The sequence below is a fragment of the Sciurus vulgaris genome (genome assembly GCF_902686455.1).
Source record: "Sciurus vulgaris genome assembly, chromosome: 13".
Classification (NCBI taxonomy): Eukaryota; Metazoa; Chordata; class Mammalia; order Rodentia; family Sciuridae; genus Sciurus; species Sciurus vulgaris.
The window spans coordinates 51,079,825-51,101,874 of record NC_136474.1 but is presented as its reverse complement, the minus strand read 5'-3'; the positions used below and the strand labels follow the sequence as shown (position 1 = coordinate 51,101,874).

Here is a 22,050-nt window from a genome sequence, read left to right as displayed (position 1 = left end):
ACCTTTTTGGTTACCATCAAAGCTGCCAGTTACACCAGGAGATGTTGCCCAAAGATTCATCCCAGACCTCCTTGCCTGTGACTTCTCTAAACATCATATACACACAAATATGTATGTGTTCACACATATACATATACACTACACATATATAATGTTATATATCCATGTATGTATACATACACACAATTATGGGCCAGAAGACAGCATTTTGGCAACATCAGACTGCATATATAGCAGTGGTCCCATAAGATTACACCACCTAAAGACATCCTAGCCATCCTAGTTTGTGTAAGGACACTATAATGTTTGTACAATGATAAAATCACCTATTTCCTAATTTCTAATTTCTCAGAACACATCTCATCATTAAGCAACTCATGACTGCACACACACACACACATTCACACACAGATATTTAGAGAGTATGTTAGTAATCTTTCTGTCACTGTGACAAATATCCAAGATAATCAACTTATAAAAACAAAAGGTTTATTTTAGCTCCCAGTTTCAGTCCTTGAATCCTTGACCCTGTTGCTTTGGGCCTAAAATGGCACAGCACATTATGGTGAGAGTATGTGGTAGACAAAGATTGCTCACCTCATGACAGCTGAGACACAAAAATGTGAGAGAGGAAGGGCCTGGGATTCCAATACCCCCTTTAAGGGCACATCCCCAATGACCTAACTTCCTCCCACTAGGCTCCACCTCCTCAGGATTCTATCAACTCCCAACAGCTGCACAGGCTGGGGAAACATGGACCTTTGGGGAACACTAGAGATCCAAAATATAGCAAAGAGAAATTTGTTTTTTTTTTAATTAACAAAATTATGATAGATAAAGCTGGTATTTGTCTGGTTTCCAAACACTAGCCTTTTGGGACCTTTCCTGTCATTTCTGACAGTTCCCAAGGAGATGGCCTCTCATACCCACACACCAGTCTATCTGCTAGTGAGCCTGAAGCAATCCCCCTCTTTCTAGCCTCCAGCACCAGCTCTCCTTCATCCTCGAAGCTTTCTGGGTGGGAGAGTTCCAGTACTGCCAATGCCCATCAGGAGAATTTAATGACCACCCAGGACTCCAGTAATGGACTGCCTCTATGGGAGCCCAGCAAACCAAATGGCTGTCAAAACAATGTTGGGTTCCTTGTAGAATGGAAGAGAATGACTTCCTCCCTAGCTCTGGGTCACATGGTGACATCTGGTCACCAAGGCAGCTGTGTTACACCAAGAGGATACCCAAGTCTCTCTTGAAATGATTTATCAACTTGAGGGGTCACCTCTTACCTGGATGGGAATCCTTTCATGTAAAATGATTCCATAACTTCCCATCTTCATTCCTCTATCCAGAAAAATTCAAATATAAGCCAAAAAGATACATAAATATTATCAACCCCTTTCTTATTTTTTTCTTTTCTCTTTCTTCCCAGATTTTCTTTCCCCAAATAAGCCTCTATTTCCCAAGTTGCCAAACAAAACCTCACAGAATCTTAACAAATGAAACAGATATTGAAAGAGATGGAATGAAGGTATAATGTGCATTAAATGTATCTGGGACTATCTTTAGTCAAAATTTCATATAAACCTAAAAAACCCAGTGTAACTGCCAACTCTTAGCTTTTTTAACAACAGCTGATATTTTTATAAGTTTATGTGAATCATAAATAATGCCCACAGCTGGGTGCACCAGCTACTTAGTAGATTGAGGCAGGAGGATCACAAGTTCAAGACCAGCCTGGGCAACACAGTGAGACTCTGTCTCAAAATAAATTAAAAAGGGTTGGGGATGTAACCTGGTGGTACACCTTCAGTACAAAAATAATAATAATAAAATAAAATGATAAATAATGCCCATGTTATGTGATAGATTTATTTCCAAAAAATTGACCATAGAGTAATTTTCACCAAAGTGTACATGATTTCCCCATTAGCAGCCTGTGTAATATTGAGGACATAGTGTCAAAGGAGCAAAAACTTTCAGAGTCAGGGATACTTTGATTTAAATTATATAGGAAAAAAAATTGGTAAGATGAAGATTTGATGGGGGTTCCCAACTTACTTTATTTGAGGAACCGGCACAGAAAGAACTCAAGGGATTGTTTTGGTACAACTTACAGCAAAGATAAAATCAACCCCAATGTGCATGTGCTGACTGGATAACCAGGGAAGTCATGCCCATGGCTAAAGATTTAAAATGTGACCAGACAAATGGCACATGGTGTAATATGAAAGTGGAAATTGTTTTGTAATAAAATGATTTCACTTTTTAAATCATTTTGTAATAAATAATTTTTATTATTATTATAATTTTTATTATTATTTTATTATTACAAAATAATTTCAATTTTTACTCAAAAGAAATTCTATTGCTTCTTTGGGCACCTCCCCCCATCAACTAGAATGGATCTGCAATACCAAATTTAGTCAGAAGAGGGTGATTTCTAAAATAGAGAAAATGCTGCTGAAAATAATGATTTTACAAAGAATTTTAAGTCGAAAGATCATGAATTTACAGATATCTCTGACAAAGTTTCAGATACTCTTTACAATAAGAAGTGAACCACTACTTTGAGAGGTCACTGGGAAAGATGATTTAAGAGTAGCTGTAAGAGAAATGCCAATAAAATAATTAAGAAAGATGGAATGGGTTTGTATATGTATAAGACAGAGGAGAATTGTTCATTTTCAGTGAATTTGGAGGAAGAAATATTTTGAAAGAATTTGGAGGTCCTGGAATGCAATAAATCTTTTAAAGTCAATAAATTGTGATATTGTTATAAAGGAAGGTCTAGCAAATGACCCTAGTGAAACAGAAAAACTTTTGTACTTACATTATAGTCTCAGGAGATTTTAAGGAATTCCTCAAGAAGGAATTCTTTCTGGAATTTGGGGTGGGGGGGAGCAGTTGGTGTGTATTTGTAGATGGGGGTGGGTGTGTGGATGTGTGTAGTATGTAGATGTGTGTACATATGTGTGGGTGTGGGGATGTGAGTGATGGGTGGATGTGTGTGATTGGTGGATGTGTATAGTGTTTGGGTGTGTGTGGGTGTGTTGAAGTGTGTAGTGTATGAATATGTGGATGTGTAGTGTGTGTAGTGAATGAATGTGTGGGGGTGTATGGAGTGTAGATGTGGGTGGGTGGTGGGTGGATTGTAAGGTGGGTGGATGTGGGTGGATGTGTGTGGTGTGTGTAGTTTGTGAATTGTGTGGTGTGCTGTTGGTGTGTGGATGTGTGTGTGGAAGGTGGAAGGTGGGTGTGAGGGGAGGCAGCGGGTGGGACAGGGGTGTTCAGTGGAGTGCCCCCACACCCACAAATGCCCTTATACAAGCACCCTGGGGCAAACTTGCCTTCTAGTGGGTGAAAGAAGTCATTGTTTTGTTTTTTTAGAGTTTATGTTGCCTTAACTGATTTACTGAGTCTAATTCAATATAAAATAGTGAGAAGTGAGGGGCTGTTATCATATTTCTTTAGATTGTAATACATAACAATCCCTGCGTTTATTTATTCAGTGAGTGGCAGTGCTAACAGAAATAAAAGCAAGAAAAAGCATGTGGACCTACTGCCATCTCGTGGAGAATATAGGAACTGCCATACAGTGTGGGGATAAGGCCCTTAAAATAGGATTTTGCTGATATTGAATGGTTTTGTTTTGATTTGATTTGACTTGTTTTGCTGTTGTTTTTGTTGCTGTTTGGTCCACTAGCTATTCACCTCCTTCCGAAAGCCTAATTTATTAACTTCAGATCCCCCTAAGTGTTGAGATCCCGGTGGGATGAAGCTTAAGCACCTGGACTCTGGTTTCAGATTCCCCAGGTTCAAGTGATGACTTCATTACCTGCAGATCGTGTTGCCTGCGGCAAGTCATTGACTCTCCTCTTTCTTTAGCATCCAAGGAATGTGGTATTTAATTCTGGGCAGGCAGAGTAAGTACCAGACTTCATCTTTATCACCCGTGTGATTTTATTTCAGCTTGCTCCAGCCAGAGCCTTGTCTGTACAACATCCAGGAGAATAGCTAAGCGGCCTTGCCACAGGAAGACTGGGCTGCCCAAAGAGATGCTGGCCAAGCAGGGCAGCTCTGCAGCAGCACACGGTTGGGCTCTGCCCTCTCATTTCCCTACAAATACCACTATGAATGAAACAACCAGTCAAGCTATGTCGCTCCACTGCCACACACGTTCCTGTGAGTGTTCCTGTTGATTGCATGCCAGGTGATACATAACTCCTTTAAGGTGAGGATTCTGCCTACCCTGCCCCCAGCAGACTCTTCATGGTAGGAACGTTGCTGGACTATTATCTCAATGTGGCAGACATTTTCCTCAGTCTAGAAAATAGTGTGGAAGACTATGGCTTTCAGAACTCCAGACCATCCAGAGGATGAAGCCAGAGGAGCAAAATTCAAAGATAATGACTGAACTCAAACCAACTGAACTTGGAAAATGAAGAGTCCAGGAGAAGCAGAACATCCAACCTACCACCTACCTGCCCCCTGGGCCATGACCTGGATGCTGTAAACTGGGGACAAAAAAACAAGAAGGACTGAGTAATCATTTAAAAACCATTTCTTTCAGTTTCCAAGAAGAAGCTGATAAGCACCTTTCCCTGACAGAAATCAAGTGTATTTTTCCATCTTTATCTTTACTATTGGAAATTTTAAGTAAGGATGTATATCAGAAAAAATGTTTCAACAGTTGCCCTACATTTTTTCTGCAGGATGTCTTCTTTTTTTCCTCTGTTCTCTTTGTGTGTGTGTGTGTGTGTGTGTGTGTGTGTGTGTGTGTGTGTTACTAGGGACTGAACCCAGGGGAGCTCTACCACTGAGCTATACCCCCAGCCCTTTTTTTATTTTGAGACAGGGTCTTGCTAAGTTACCCAGTCAGTCCTCAAACTTGAGATCCTCCTGCCTCAGCCTCCTGAGTAGCTGAGATTACAGATGTGTGCCACCTTGCCAGGCAGCATGTTTTCTTTAATGTTCAACTCTTTATGACCAAGAGAGCAGAGAATAGGCAGTATTGACATTTAAAATGAGATGTAAAGTACACTACTTCTACCAGTTCTTTCACAGAACTACTAACCATGAACTAAACTGGCTGATCCTCCTAAAAGTCCTCTTCCTTCTCTTACTCCTTTATAAAAGGCTAAGCATATAAAGAAATGACTGCAGGCATGAGCAAGGACAGACACATTCTAAAAGTGAGAGGGACTATTTGATATAAAGTGCATAACCAATGGTTAGGTTGCAGTCCCTGACCTAGGTGGCAACTTGAAGAGACTGACTGGAAGGATTAAGGGAGAGACGCACAGAGCTACGAGCAGCTTCTTTCCCCCTCGGCTGTCCTTCCTCTCCATCCTCCTGGTGCAACTTCACCCCCAGGAGTGTACCTACTCCGCTGGTATGTTATGTAATTTGTGATATTTCAAAATCAGTTATTCTTGCTACTGAATCATTTTGCAATGAATATGTTCCTGTAGAGAAGTAGCTATGACCTTAAAAAAAAAAGAGTATTCTCTTGCTTAATAATGTTTGTGTCTTTTGTCCAAGCTATCACACAAGAATAAGCAATATCAATGTCTACTTCTCTCTTCTACTCAGCTTTTGGAGGATATGTTTAATCACAGTAGGGTAGGTGCTTGACATGTCAGTGAGCTATTGCCAAACAATGAACACTCGCAGGATGTAGTCTTACTATTATTCAGGTATCGCTGGGTCAGCTGTGTGACTCCTCTGGTCTGGGCCATGCTAGGAGCTTTTGGCAGACCTCATTTTGCCTCTGCCTCTCCAGGAAGCCACTGAGTCAGCTAGAGGCTGCCACGCCAAGTCCACCTCAGTCATTGAAGCTTGATTCTGCTCCACATGGCCCCTCATGCTACAGCAGACTAGCCTGCCAGGTGTTCACCTGGCAGCTGGGCAACTCCCAAGAGACAGAACAAATGCGCACAGGTCTCTTCGAGCCTAGGCTCAGAGCTGGCAGGAAGTCATTTTCCTGCCTATTGGCAGCAGTCTACTAGCCAAAGCAAGTCACTCTGGATGGGAGGAACTGAAAAGTACAGGAAGGAGTAAAAATTGTGGCCATCTGAAGGAAAATATCTAGGCTTTCACTAAGTTTCAACTGAGCTTCTGTGGCATATCCAGCAGTGTTAGTATGAGAACCCCTGAGTAAAAGTCCTGTTCCTAGGGAATCTAACTCTTTTTGGCAAGGTTCACAGTCATCTTTACAATAACTAGCTAATACCTGTGAAGGTCTCAGTAACATTTGTTTGATGAATACATTCATGTGCCATCAAAAGTATTTATTTTTCAAACTCTCATTTTATAGAGTTGTAGTCTATTCAGTTCATTTATCATGTGTATATCATATTTCGTCATGTCCAAGATACATATCGTTCATTTCTCAACTCTGAAATCAGAATGAGACTATAAATGTGATTTTTTAAAAGTTCTGTACCATAAACAATTTGTAGCTTTTTCTGTTTTATGGTGTTAAATAAAATAACTTCCTTTACATTGACAGCGTCTTTGAATGAAGTATAAATTATATTTTATATGTAAATAAAATAACTTCCTTTACATTGACAGCATCTTTGAATGAAGTATAAATTATATTTTATATGTAAGTTAGAAAACACGTGTGAATATTTTAGGTATGCTTCCCTCAAGGTTCAATTGGGAAAAGTTTTCCTAGGACCACTCAATTCTGTAACGTTCAGGCCTCCAGCAATCACATGAGATCTACAACTACTGATTTATAAATGTTAAAACCAACAGTTGACACATAGCAACTTTATATGTTTATGCTTTCATGAAAACTTACTTCTCAATTTTTCAAATTGCTAATAAGTGTTAAACAGGTATCTCTTATGTAATTAAAGCATAAGTGTATATAAAAATCATATACATTTCTAAGCCATGTTGCTTAAAGATTTTTTTGTAGTTTAGTGTTCAAAATTAACTGAAGGCTTAAGAGGTCAAGAAATACAAAAATTACTCAACTGTATAAAAACTCTGAGAAGTTGTAGAAGGAATACTAAAAAAAAAACCTTTAGGTGAGATGAAATTAACTCTGAGAAAAAATAATATTTTATGACATTGAAAAACAGAGAACAATTAAGAGCAACCAAAGAACAAAACATCACCAAACTAATACAATGTGAATTCTCAGTAGAGTATAACCTACATCAACTACATTATAAAGAACACCATCAGGCACTGCAATATACAATATTGGGCAAATGAGGAAAAGACATTAAATACATACAACAATATTTGAGAAATAACCATTGACACCTGCTAGGTCAATGGTCGTATGGTTCTTACGCCACCCCTTACCTGTCCTCTTTTTCGGGTATTTTCACACAAAGAATTGTAGCTTGTATGGAAGTTGGAAGAAGAGAGTGGTAAGAAATAGGACAAACTGCTACTTATCCCTTGTCCTCTTCTCATGTGATTGACAGGGCCTTCCTCCACCATACCACACCTTCTTCCTTCCTGGGATCAGGGACACAAACTCTGGACATATACATGAGCTCACCTGGGCTCACTCCAGCATCCCTGTTCTTGTCAACTCAAACCCAAACACACCTGTCCACTGATGATAACAGAGCTACCTACCCCCAAATGAGGCTCCTGATTCTATTGCATACTTCAGGGAATGACTTTCAAACTGGATACATTTGTTTTGCTATCAAATTTTTTTAAAAAAGAGAGAAATTAACTTACTACTGTTAACAAGCACGGTACTCAACATAAAAAGAAAAGAGAGACTCTGGACTTTACAATCAAGGTTGTGTCAAGATCGACAAAACAAGAAAGAGGTGTTGACTAAGAAAAATAGTACGTGGCGGCTATGAGTTTACAAAAATATGCTATCAATTCATCATTAGGCTGTTATTTACAGGCTAATGTTCCCTTGGCCTCCAAGTTCAGATCTTTTTTAAGTTTTCAAGTGTTATGGTTTTATGGATTATTTTGGTAGAGCAGAATGGGCAATATGGTGAGATTAAGACTAAAATTTACAGAAGTGAGAACACTATCATCAAGAGGATATTGACCGATTGTGTGAGGGTATGGGTTGCTTTTTCATACAAAAGATCTTTAAGAAAGCCTTTTGAAAATGCTTGTGACACAATGGATACAAAAAGGGATTAACACAGGAGTTGATCCACTGAAGCCAAAATGCAATTCTGTACCAATCTGATTCAGGACGCTGCTCTGGTTTGTACACGGAAAGAACGATTGTGAACAGAGAATATGGAGCCCAGCAAACGGCAAAAACACCTAAGAGAATGGCCAGTGACTTGGCTAATTTCCTGGCTCTGAGCAGCTCGATATGTTCTCTTTGGTGAAGAGATACAGAATCAGAGTGGGAGAGGGAGCCGGCTTTGGGAGCAACTGTATTGCTGTTCACATGGGTTCTGAAGGAAAAGAAGAGACTGCTCTTTCTTCCTTGTCTCTCTGAACCACGGGATGTTGCTGCTTCTTGCAGTGCAGGAAGAGGTGTCCTTGAAAATAATCCACGTCTGATTGAGTGCCCAGAGTCTCTGGAAGAGACAGAGTTGGGTCCAGGATGGCTGAGGCACCTACCAAGATTACCCCGCTTCCAAAGGCTCCAGTAAATATGCACATTGAAATAAGCAACTGAGATGACTGGGACCAGGAATTCCAAGAATGAAGTGATGAGGGGGATATGCCATTTCAAAAAAAACCCAGGTTCACAATCATTATTATTATTATTATTCCAAGTAGTATTCTTCCAAGACTCTGAAACAAGAATCAGTGGCCCATTTACCAAGAAGGCCAGCAACCAAACGACCACCATCTGAGTGACAATCTTCAAGATCCCAGTATGTTGAGCTCTGTAAGACACCTACAAGAGACCAAATAAGTTTGTTTCAATGTAATGAACATATATTGATTGCATAAAGCATCCCACGGGCTCTCAGAAGTTTCAGGGATGTGCAAGAGGTTGAGACATGAAGTAACATGGGTATTGTGACATGTGCCAGGACAGAGAGTTCAATCTGAGTGGAACCTGAGCCAAGATATGGATTTTCTTAATGATTTTCAAGGAGAAAACTGTAACTTTCAAGGTTAAACCTCTGACACCACAGAAAATGTCAAGGTTAATATCTAAAATTAGAAAACAAATTTTCCTAACCAACAGATGTTAATCTGAATTAAACTGGAATTAGGTACACCTGATCACACTATTTCTCAACCTGCAGGCTGGATCATAACAGATATCCTTTTCAATGCAATAGAAGAGTCAATGTCACAATGCATTACACAGAGTTATTGTTTGATGATGTTTTCTCAACCAAAGTAATATATCTTTGGGAACATAGATACACATATGGAGAGAAATGCACGTACTACATCACAGCATAAAATGTATTTCTCACCATGATCCCAAAGTTTGAAAGACATGTCTTATCTGATTGCGCCATTCAGAAAGAATCTACTCTGCAGTTCATTCTGGGACCTCAAAGTGGCAACAAGAAGAGTAAGAACTCTCACATCACTCCCAAGAAGATCAAACACTAACAGAAAGATGTTTAAATCTGCTGCTAGGAAATACTCCAGTGTTACTGAGCATTACCAAATCACTTCCGCCCACAATATTTCCATCAGACAAATCACAATGCCAACCTAAGACAGCCAGCCACTGTAAAAGAAATTACTAAGGCAAGTGCCACTGCAGGTTTTAAGGGTGGACAATATTCTAGCTCCACTGGGTAACAAGGACAGGCTTCTATAGGGGCAAAAGATTTCACAGGTGATGTCTGACCTGGGATCACAGGATCCTTGTGTTAGACCTGAAATCCTTAAGAATATCTTCTACATCAAAGGACATCTAAGGCCAACTACCCTATAGGAAGGCTAAACATCTGGATCAAGAATTTTGTAAGGGCATCTGGAACAAGCAACCTCTCTGAATCTCTTCTGGATCTATAAGTTTCCTTCCAGCTCAAATGTTCCATATTTCTCTACTTTCCTCACTCACAAGAAAGGAAACACTTTACCCAGGAAATGGGAGCATGCCTGCCTTTCACCCTCTCTTACATACTATTCTCTCTGTGAGTTTTAAAGGCTAGCCCACAGTGTTGGCATATTTTTAAGGGACATAACACTTCTAGCACTGTGTTTCCTTGATGGGTGTGCATGCTAAGAAGAGATCACCAATGGCTGGGGGTAAGAGAAAACTGGTTAGTAATTTAAAAAATAATTATTATTATTATTTCAACTGTAGGAAAGTGGTTTTTCTTCCCCCACCCAAACTAGTGGCATTTCTGAGGATATGATGAAATGCTAACTAGAATGGCGCTGACCACAGACTCCCATATACAATATACTTTTTTGCCTTCTGCTTTTTATGCCACTAATTAGTACATGTCTTGCACTAAATCTAATGATTATAAAGATGGTAACAATACCCAGATGGTCATAAAACTGCATTTAGTTTTTAATTGCTCTGTTCAGCCTTTGTAATGATATAATACAATATGCTGGAAAGTGATCTTTCATTATGCATAAGGTCAATTGAGATAACGGACATCTGAGGGATTTGAGAAAAGGATGCCAATCCCTTCATCTCTGGGGAGCATTTTGGAGAGACAGCTCAAGGATTGCTTGAATCCAGACCCAGCTGGCTGGGGTGGTCTCCCCAAAATCCACAGATACCCAAGTTCTCACCCATTACCAAATCTGCACACTATTCAGGATATTGTCCCTTACCCTGCCTCCTCCTCTGCCCCAGTAAAACACCCAACCTTCTGTCTGTTGGACTTCTTTTGTGAGGCAGAGAAGCACCCTAGGACATACTGGTGTTAATAATGAGATGAGATTATAGGCACAGTGTAAGGGCCTGTTGTGAGTTGAATTGGGTCCCCCAAAAAGATATGTTGAAGTCCTAACCACCAGTATCTGTGAATGTGGCTTTATTTGGAAATACAGTATTTACAGATGTAATCAAAGATGAGGTCACATTGGATTAGGGTTCACTTTAATCCAAAATGACTGGATTAGGGTCTAGCCTAATCCTATATAACTGGTGCCCTCATAAGAAGAGGAAACAGAGACAAGACACTCAGGGAGAGAAGCATGTGATGACAGAGGCAGAGATTGGAGAGGAGTATCTATAAGCTAAGGATTTCTGGCAACATCAGAAGCTGGGAGAAAGGATGGAACAGGTTCTTCAAAGCCTTCAGAGAAAGGACAGCCCTGTTGACACCTTGATTTCAAGCTGAGAGAATAAATTCCAGTTACATGGAATCTACCCTTCTAGAAAACTCTGAGTGCTGTAATCTTGTGCTGCTATCTGCACTAAACTTTTCTTTTCCAAATTATTTTCAGATTTCCATTTCCCAGGCCCAGCCCACCCATTTTCTAGTACATCATCCCTTCTACAGTCAGAGTTCAGCTTCCCACCACCACTTGCGTGAACTTGCAGGGGTCCTGGAAGGCTTCCTTCTGGTTTCACTAGGCTGCCCCGGAACAGGAACCATTAGCAATGCTGCCTTCAGCTTCCATGCATTTGCTCCTCAAGACTATTAGGCATTCCACTCTGTGCTGCATACTAGGGACAGAGATCTAGCCACAGCCAGGGGGTGCCTCGGGCAAGACTAGGAGAAAACACACACACACACACACACACACACACACACACACATCCACTTTCTCTCTGGGCATCATTTCTCTTCTCTCTGTAACCTACTTTTTCTAAGTGGGCAAGCTGTCCCTCTTCTGCCCACAAACATAAGGGTAGACTCAACAGCTTGGACAATCAGTGAAGGAAGACCTAGGAACATCCAATGAACATTAAAATGAAACATTAATCCAGAAAGAAAGGAAAATTTTAAGGACAAATGGGAAAGATTCTGATTTAGAGTACTGTATCTAAAGCAAGAAATATATTTTACATCATAACCACGTACATAGACAAAAGTATTCATAAAACAGTAGTTACCTTTATGATATACAAGTAGTAATCTTTTGATATCTTCTACCCTAATTTTTGTATTCTGTTCTATTCTACTCTATTCCCAGTTTTCTCATTTAAAAAAAAAATAAGCAACTGTTTCAACTAATTGAACTGATTTTAGGACTCAATAATGGGTAAAGACCTACAGCTTGGAAAAAATGGTTACCAACTTATTGAGGCTATTCCAGATTTGGGTTAAGTTCAGACTTTCTTGGCATAGGTTCTACACTGGCACTGGGACTTGGTCTTTCTGGTTAGTTCCACTCTATAACCTGTCTTCTCCTTCTGGTCATTTAGAACTGATTTTCTCATCTAATTCAAAAATCTGGGGTTCTTTCTACTTGCCCACCAAGTTCCATCCTGGAGAAAATATTCAGGTCTCAATTTGTCTATAGAGTGGAACCTGCTGTGAACTTCACATATATCCAACTACTGAAGACAGCATAACACTTGGACAACTAGCCTTCTGTTTCCTTTGATGCTTTCCCCTTTCAGTGGTTCTTAGGGGAGTGACTTTCCCAAACCACACAGACTAAGACGCAATGGGATTTTGTCCCAGATAACAAAAGGATGAGATTCCCTGACAAAAAATTAGACTTAAAAAATGTTTTTGTTGGGATGGGGGTGAAGTTCAGCAGTAAAGCACAGTATGTGCAATTTCCTGGATTCCATCTGCAGGAAATTTAGGAGATCTAAAATTTACATCTATATTTCTAAGAAAAAAAATGTTTTGACTTACAGCATTGGAGACTGACTGGTATCGATCATAGCTGATGAGGACAATGTTATACACAGATGCTGTACACAAAAGATGGTCAATGATGAGCCAAAATACACAGATTTCATTTCCAAAATTCCAACCAAAGAGTGTGTGAGGGATGTACAGAGGAATGGAGATCACACCTGTTCAGGGGAAAAACAAGGATTAACAAATAGCACACATCAATGAATACAAAAAGGTAAATTCAAAGGTATACACAACACAATGACATATCTGATTTCACTAAAAATTGCTAGGTTATTACTATGATTTGCAAGAGAATCCCCCAAAGGGCATATGCAGAAACTTAGTCTCTACAGTAACAGTATGGGAGGTATGTGGATTTTTAAGACATGGGGTTTAGTGGGAGGTCCTTAGGTCACTGGGGATATGTCCTTGAAGGAGATTGGGGGACCCCGGTCTCTCAATATCTCTCTCTGCTTCCTGGCTCTAGAGGTGAGCAACCACTCTGACATGTGTTCCCACAATTATGATCCACCATCTTCATTAGAGGCCAAACCAATGGGCCACCCAATCTTGGATTTGAACTACAAACTGTGAGCTAAATAAACATTATCTCTTTATAAGTTAATTGTGTCAGATACTTTGTTGTAGTCATGCAAAGCTGACCAACACAGTTATATATAGAAATTCACACAGTATTTCACTAAACAGCTCAGGACTTTCTATGCACTCTAATGTGATATTTTTATGACAGATGTAATGAACAATGTACTTCCAAAGGTTCCTTATTACTTTCCAATTTAAATACGAATCCTGACCTCTATTTCCAGCCATATATCATGTTTATGTCCTTCATGATCCAACCCAAAAAGAATGGGCTACCCTTCCCCAGACACACCCCACGTTTTCACATCTCTTTCTCTTTGTCAACATCATTCTTTCTTCCTAGAATGTCTTCCTCTTTTTTTTTTTAAGTGCCGGGATTCAAACCTAGGATCATATACACACTATTGTCCTCTTTTCTGCTGAAAAATGTACTTACTTCCTTGTTGTTCTTCCCTGAAGTCAAAAAGTGACTTCCTCTATGTCATTTCTCCTGGAACTTCTTTGGCAGAAGTGATCCCTCTGTCACCTGCACTCTCCTGGCACTGGGCCACTTTTGTCTCTTCTTCCCTAATTACATTCCACTTTACATCGTAGTCATCTTTTAGTTTGTCTCTCTTGAGGATTAGGAGCATGTCATGAATCAGTGCTTACATTTTCTATAATACCCAGATTGATTTACACGGTCATTTGCACATTTAACTTAAACTAATAACAGCTAAGATGTATTATACAAATGACCATATGCCAAACACTGTGCTCTGTGCATTATAAATACCATCTTACTTAATCTTTATAGAAACTTTGGGAGGTAGGAACCATGCTGAATTAACAGGTAAGAACCTACCACACAGAAAGGAGGCACAATTAAACAAGGTACACTTAACTAGTAAGTGGAGAAGCTGAATCTGAAACCAGTAACTGTGACTTCAAAACCCCTGACTCTGACCACAACCCTTCACCAAATGAACAAATAGGTAAGCTCTACCATGGCAATTCATCCCAGCACAGAATCTGCTTACCTGTGAAAGTGACTAAGCTGGGCTTCCCTTCTTTTAGCTTTTAGGGTTTTTTAACTCTGCTGACATTTCAGACAGGTATCTTTATTTGCTGAGAATATGACCTATTAAGTGGGAGCTCAGTTGAAATCTGACTTTGTTGATTATCTTCATATTTTATCAGGCACTTACAGAAGTTCTCATTTTGAGTGCATGAAAACCAAATTAGCCTATCATTGTTGCCACCAACTGAAAATTAGTACAACCACTCTGGAAAGCAGAGTGGAGATTCCTCAAAAAACTAGAAATGGAACCACCATATGACCCAGCTATCCCACTCCTCAGTGTTTATCTGAACGATCTAAAATCAGCGTATTATAGCAATAACGGCTACTTCAACGTTTATAGCAGCACAATTCACAATAGCCAAATTATGGAACCAATCTAGATGCTTGTCAATAAGTAAGTGGATTAAGAAAATGTGGTGTAACAGACATCATTACGCTATGTCCATGTATGATTATACGAATGGTATGAATCCACATCGTGCACAACCATAGAAACAAAATCATGTACTCCATTTGTGTACAATGAATCAAAATACAGTCTGTAAAAATTAAAAAAAAAGAAAATGTGGTATATATACACAATGGAGTTCTACTCAGCCACACAGAAAAAAATGAAATAATAGCATTTTCCAGTTAATGGATGGAAATGGAGAAAAAAATCATGTTAAGTGAAATAAGCCAGACTGAGAACATCAAAGATCAAATGCTTTCTCTTATATATGGAAGCTAGAACAAAATAAGGAAAAGAAGATAGTTGAGTAGGGGATGGGATGCAATAAACATATAGAGAAGTTCAGTGGAACACAAGAATGAGAGGGAGGAAGGAAGGGAAAGGGGAAGATAAATGGAATGAATTTGACAAATGCATGCTACATTCACATAGAAGGCTACCAAAGGGAATTTCACTTTTGTGTATATGTAGCAGAAAGGAAGTGTCAAAGAGTAGAGAAAGACGAATAGGGGAAGGAGGAGGAGACGAAAAGGGGGAGAGATGGGGCTGGAAATCAAATTCCTTGCAAGTTTGATTTTGTCAAAATGAACCCAATTACCATGCATAATTATGATACTCTGATAAAAAGTATATTTTAAAAAAGAATAAAACAAATAAATAGAGATTTAAAAAAAAAAAAAAAAGAAAGAAAGAAACAGAAAAGAAGAAGGAAACTGCCCCTGAATCCTTCCAAAACAAGATAATATGAGATGACAATGGCAAGATTTCAGAACCAGTGGAAGGGAACACAGAACATAGCATCCTTATCTGGGTTTACATACAAAGTCATTAGATAGGACACCATAGTTCTTATATGTTTGTAGTCCAAGTAACATGCTTTATGTTTCAATTTATTTTTAATGATAAGAAAGTTTTCATCTCATCCCTTATGGTTGTGTGTATGTGTGTATGAGTGCACACACACCTCATACACACATACACACACCTATAAAACAAAGCAGATCACTAGGTTTACCTGAGCTGAATCAAAGTATCTCAAAAACAGACATTTGTGATATTTCGGCCCAGGGTTCCCAATATAAGTATAGTCCCACCTGCACTCATTTCTCCAGAAATTTCTCCACAACAGAGTGTGATGTCAGTACTGTCTGCATTATAGACACCACTAACTTAAAGGTTAAAGGGAGGGATCTGCCTTAAATACTCTTTTTCACATGCATTTTTAATTATATGAAAGAGGAAGGGTGTGTTCGAAACCATAGCAGCAGTTTGAAATTGCAATTAGTTTAAAACAGACTCTAACCTAGTCCTTTGAGTTTAGTAAAACCCTGCTGTCTACCTTGTTTTCTCGTACTGCTTTTTAGTACAAATGTCATGTCTAGGAGTCGTGCAGATATTTGCAGCTCATTCCTAAGAAGTTTCTGAAAAGTGAATATGAAATATTTCTCAAATATAAGTATTTCTCCAACTTTTGCTCTGGAACTGTGATTGTGGGTCAAATGAACTCCATGAGTAAAGCCAGGAGTCAGTTCCTTGAACAGAACAATAAGCCTTTGACACAGCTGATTTAGGAAAAAATAAAATGAGAAAAAGCAAATAAACTATATTAAAAGAATGTGGTAATGGGGAAAAGAAAAGTGAAGGAACAGGGTCAAGAGAAGGAAGGCAAAGGTGACTTGCTCCAGCCTGCTGGCCCCCCTCCTACTCCCGCACCCCTGGCTCCACTGGTCTCAGATACAGGGCATACCCTCCCACCTCACTCCTCCTCACTTGCTGTCCCTTGGCAAGAAATGCTCTCCCTCCGGAGAGCTGTTGTTTCCTCCTGCATCTTTCTCAGAAAGCCCCACCCTCAACGCTTAAAATGGCAACCCCCATCCCAGCACACTCCCTCCCCTTCAGCCCTGCTATATTTTTCTCAACAGCAATTATCACCCTCTAAAATGCTACATCGTTTTATTTACTTATTTATGGAGTTTATTATTCAGCACCGTGCCTCTGCACCTAGCAGAAACAGAAGCACCAGGAGCAGGCTTTTGTCTGGATCTTCACGCCCATGTCCATGCAGAGAGCACCTCCTTCAGAATAAGTCACTGTCGGGTGAATGAATGGATGAGGGAGGAGATGCCCAGCTTGCTTTAAAATTGCCTCAGTCTGGGATTGCCCCTTCTTTCTGAGTCAGCTAAGCTGCTACACCTTCTATGAGAAAATGGCAAACAAAAGACAAAGGGAGCAAATAGCCTCAGTCAGTCTTTTGGGCCAACAGAGGACGAGTGGCTGACAGTGAATACATAGAAGATGTTAAGGACTAAGTGTTTGTGTACCCTCCCCAATTCATGTGCTGAAGCCCTGACGCTCAGTGTGACTATATTTGAAGATGGGACCTAAGGAAGAAATTAGGGGTAAATGAGGTTTACAAAGGTGGGGCCCTGGTTCAATAGGAATGGTGTCCTTTTAGGAAGAGACAACAGAGAGCAGGCCAGAGAAAGGCCACGTAGCCAGATGCAGTGGTGCATGTCTGTAATCCCAGTGTCTTAGGAGGATGAAGCAGGAGGATCTTGAGTTCAAGGCCAGCCTCAGCAATTTAGCAAGACCCTAAGTAACTCTGCAAGACCCTGTCTCTAAATAAAATATTAAAAAGAGTTGGGGATGTGGCTCAGTGGTTAATTGCCCCTGGGTTCAAGCCCTGCTACCAAAAAAAAAAAAAAAAAAAAAGAGAGAGAGAGCCATGTGAAGACACAGTGAGAGGGCAGCTGTCTGCAAGTCAGGAAGCGCATGCTCACTAGGAGCCTGATTATCTGAATTCTTGATCTGGGATTCCCAACTTTCAGAACTGTGAAAACACACCTTCCTGCTGTTGAAGCCACACAGAATCTACAGTCTGTTTCAGCAGTCCAAGCAGCCCAATACAGAGGGCGAGAGAAGAGTCCTGAATTAGGACTTGAAGCTATTAAAGATGAACTTGAAGAATGAACTTGAAGATGAACTTGAAGATATTAAAGATTTATCCTGGAATGTTGTCTTGTGTTGGCAACACACACTTTTCAGCACTGAAAAATCCCATCTACGTCATCTATGACAGGGCTGTCAGGCGACAGCATGGTTGTGTAGGCTATAAATGTCCACAGAATGTGTAGATACCCACAGATGGAAACATTAGCCACGTGATAGCAATTTTGTAGATATATAGATATATTTTTCCATCTACATTTATCAATGGTGTACAGATGCGACACTGTGCAGATGAACTATATTGATATATCTCATTTATATATCATCCAGTGTAGCTGGTAAAGGAATTTTTCCCTTCAATAAGTCTTTGCTTTCCAACAATAAATTCAGCCTGGGAAGCGAGCTATGCAGCTGCCACAAATTTAGATTCTCAACAGGAGGCCAGTTCTGAAGGCTGCCAGGAAGGGTGTTTGGCCAGAAGGCCCACAGTACCCAGTACGTGTGAGGATCTAATCTGCTATCATCACAGGGTTCCGGTGTTCTGGGTTTCCTGACCCCGATACGAAGAATGGCTGGCTTACAGCTACAGAAAACCTCTCAGCGTCTTGACCTGCCCTACCGCCACCTCCCAGAGTTCCTCCAAGCTCAGAACCAAAAGGCACACTTCAGAGTATGGCAAAGGAGAAAAGCATTGGCAGAATATTCAAATCTTGTGATAAAAAGCTCAGGGACTGACCCAATTCTTGTGTCATGGCAAGTGCCATGTTGAGTGAGTAACTCTGGATAAAGCTGGCAGGGGCAGGAGAAATGTGAAGGATGAGACTGGCAGGTGACCAGAGATTCTGTTTGGCCCATATGCAGCTCCTCTCATCAGGAAAGAAGTCCATCCTACGTCCATCCTCCTGCTGATACAGGGGGACCCCCCAGGACCGCTAAATAACTACATGTGCCATTTCTTAATGAAACAAGCCATATCTCTGTGGTGTAGTGCTCCAGTCCTGGATGGGGGAAGGGGCCGCCTAGATGTTGACCTTGGGCCAGACACAGAGACACTCCTGCCTACATTCTTACCTGAAACCATCTTTGTTCAAAAGCTTTAGGCTCCGGGACCTCAGGTGTTTCACCTGGTCCCTCCCTACTTCCAGGGTAGTCAGGGCCTCACTCCCACTGGGTTAGTCAAAATACATCATCTATTTTATATGCTGATTGTTACTAAAAGTCACACAATTCTGTGAAGGAGGAGAAGAGAGATAAGTATATTTATAGCAGAACATTCTGTACATTCACATAAATATACTTGTATATTTGTACATGTTTATGTGAGCATAGAGAATAATGTGAAACCTACATCAAGCTGTAAATGTTGGCTAGCTGGAAATATTGAATGGAGGAGGGAAGTATTCTTTAAAAAAGAATACTTCTACATTGGTTATCCCCCTTTATTTGTGACCCTGTCATTTTTATGTCATGGCTCCGCAATTAATTTCCCTGAACAGCAGTTTCCTCCAGAACTTTCAAGACAACATCAGAATCACAGCTCCCCTCCCCAAATGCTCCTCACTTCCACTGTGTGCCAGCCCCTTCTTAGTCCCAGAAGCCCAGTCTTGGACTCATCTTCGTCTTGCCCAGCCCCACCCTGTGCAGATCTGCCTGCCCTTCCTTTCCACCCTCATCCTGGCTCATGGCCTTGCCACATGACCTCTGCCTAGATGGCTGTACTATCAGCTCTGAAACATGCTCGGCAACCTCCAGCCTCTCCTACCTCCTGTAGCTCGTCCAGTGCCTCAAGGGAAAGTTTCGATCCATTCACTCACTCACCTGTTTTTAAATTCTTTAATCTCCACATTGCCCACTTAATAATCCAGACCGACACTACTACTCACTGCTATTCCAATCCAGCCGACAACATTTAAAGGTCTTCACCATAGAGATTTCTACTTCTTCCCTTGCTGCTCCCATTTCAACCATCTGCAGAGCAAGCCTGGAGCTCACACTGGAAGATACGCACGATGACTTTATATGGGCATGTCACTGGTGATGCTTGGGACTCTTCTCTCCTCCCCATCTCTGCCTATGGAAATTCTATCCATCCTTCAACAGTTAATTTTGAAGGCCACTCTCTCCTAACTAAATGTGCTTTTTCCTTCCTCTGAATGACCAGAGCGCCCGATGAGTCTTCGTGGAGTCTCACATCACTCTAGATCTCTGTAGTCATTTGAGAACTTCTCTATTCCACTCCATTATATTGAAACCTTACTAAAGGAAGAGAATAACCTACTCTTCCATAAATCCCTTGATTACCTAATAATACCTGCACATCTAACAGTATTGACACACATTGTGTACTATACTAATATTTGTGAATTTGGTTTGGGTAGACACATATCTACAGAGAAATCAAAAGAGAAGGGGACTAATATTTGTTGAGCAACCACTGTGTTCCAGGCAGTGAATTAAGTATCCTTCGAGTTTTGTTTCATTTTAACATAAATGCAAGCTTTATGAAGCTATGAACAAAAAAATCTGAATATGCCCGAATAAATTATACTAGAAGCACCTATAAAATAATACTGATCGGCTGACAGTTCTGCATTTATATTTATTATGATAGGCATTATTTAAAATGATAACAATCTGAAAGTGAAACTTAGAACATGTTTTCAAAGAAACATTAATTTGATCGCCATGGTCTCATCCAATTACATAATGCTATGATATTGTATTGTATGCAAGGTAGTTGAGTGTTGGGTATATTTGATAATATCTGTATAATGTCATGAAATAATAATATTAAACATACTATTTAATTGACCTGAATATCCCATTTTCTGACTGTGCTGGTTACCAGCATAGGAATTATTTCTATTACCCCAAAACTGTGATAGTGAGGAAGCTATATGTACTTAGAGAGAAATACTTATAAATCTAAACATACAAGGACAATATTTTCAGAAACAAGTAACTCTTACACTAAAACAATTTTAGATCTATTTGGGACTTACTTTTATTCTATAAAAAGAAAAAAATTTTTCAGATGAAAATCCTATCTCACTGATTTACATTATGTACAATATTCCCTTAGAGTAGCATATAGACCCCTTCCCAGAATTTTAATACTTTAACATTTTGGTTTTAATCCTCCCAATCTCATAAAGTCCCCTGAAATAACAACAGCTTATTTTAAGGTTTTAGGAATAAATTATAATTGGAAAAGATTATTTGAAACAAAGACATAAACTTACCTACGAAGAAATCAGAAATGGCCAAGTTAAGAAAAAAATAATTACTTCGATGTCTAAGGTTTTTATCCACCACAAAAGCTAAAATAACCACAGCATTTCCTAGCATTATAGCCAAAGCTAGTAAAGACATTAAAAATGCTAAAGTAATTTCATAACTTGATAGTGAGCTACTTGTACTATTAGCATTTGACATCACATCAAATGATGAAGAAGCCCAATATAGCAAATTAAGTCAGACAGACAGTTCTGACAATTGTGTCTTCCAACCAGATACCCAAAATATATAGTCTCCTACTCAAAACAACATTTTTTAATCTTATGCCGATCTCATAGCACTTCCTGATTCTTGATAAAGTAAACTTGTGGTAACGGTTTCCCTTTAACTGACATTGAAAAAATATTTCCAAAAAACAATGAAATGTTTTATCTTAAACAATTTAATATGATTCATCCATCTCCCAGCGGAGCAATATTATATAATATCTATAAAATACACCTGATACATTACATGGGTAATAAGTTGGGCTCAAGTGAGATTTATTTTTAAAAGTAATATAGATCCAGTTAAATATTTTCTTCTGGTCATGATGGAGGGACCAATTTCATTGTCCCATCTAAAACAAAAAAGTTGGACGAGGGTTTTCAAAACACTGGACATGAGGCAATGAAGGACAGCAATCCTTGAGAGAAGGGGAATAAGGAGAGCCTGAAGTTGCTCTTACAGTGTCTTGAGAGTTTCCGTGGCCCAGGCAGGGAGACCAAAGCCAGGCAGAACCTAGCTGACTCCCTAGGATGCAGAGATGGAGCTGAGAGTTGAGAGTACCAGAGAGATCTCTGAAAGAGAGAACCCTAGAGGTCTGCCGAGGACCTTCCTCAAGTACTCAATAGAGTACTTGATCAGCACGGGACAGAGAAAACATTCTTAGCAGGGAAAAGAACCCTTTGAGAAGATTAGAGGAAAATAACCCAGTGCTCACACAAAGCTAGTTACAGTGCCTGTTCCCCTTCAGCCAGACAGAAAAAAGTGTATAATTCATGGAG

At 39.9% G+C, this 22,050-nt stretch overlaps 1 protein-coding gene across 1 annotated transcript; it reads right to left on the bottom strand.

Annotated features, from left to right (window-relative positions):
• Nucleotides 1-6,551: 6,551 nt before the first annotated feature.
• HRH4 (histamine receptor H4) lies at nt 6,552-21,285 on the bottom strand. Its single transcript, XM_079109355.1, has 3 exons — nt 21,010-21,285; nt 12,714-12,877; nt 6,552-8,860 (listed from the first exon to the last, which is right to left on the bottom strand). Exons 1-3 carry the CDS (start codon nt 21,200-21,202, stop codon nt 8,030-8,032), a joined length of 1,188 nt encoding a protein of 395 aa, XP_078965481.1. The 5' UTR covers nt 21,203-21,285; the 3' UTR covers nt 6,552-8,029.
• Between the last annotated feature and the right edge of the window lie 765 nt (nt 21,286-22,050).

Excerpts from the sequence above, each read along its gene's own strand:
- HRH4 (XM_079109355.1), bottom strand. The coding sequence starts at position 21,202 with ATGTCAAATGCTAATAGTACAAGTAGCTCACTATCAAGTTATGAAATT. Across the intron at positions 12,878-21,009 it reads CATTTCTGATTTCTTCGTAG|GTGTGATCTCCATTCCTCTG; the intron begins GTAAGTTTATGT and ends TCCCCTGAACAG. Across the intron at positions 8,861-12,713 it reads ACCAGTCAGTCTCCAATGCT|GTGTCTTACAGAGCTCAACA; the intron begins GTAAGTCAAAAC and ends GGTCTCTTGTAG.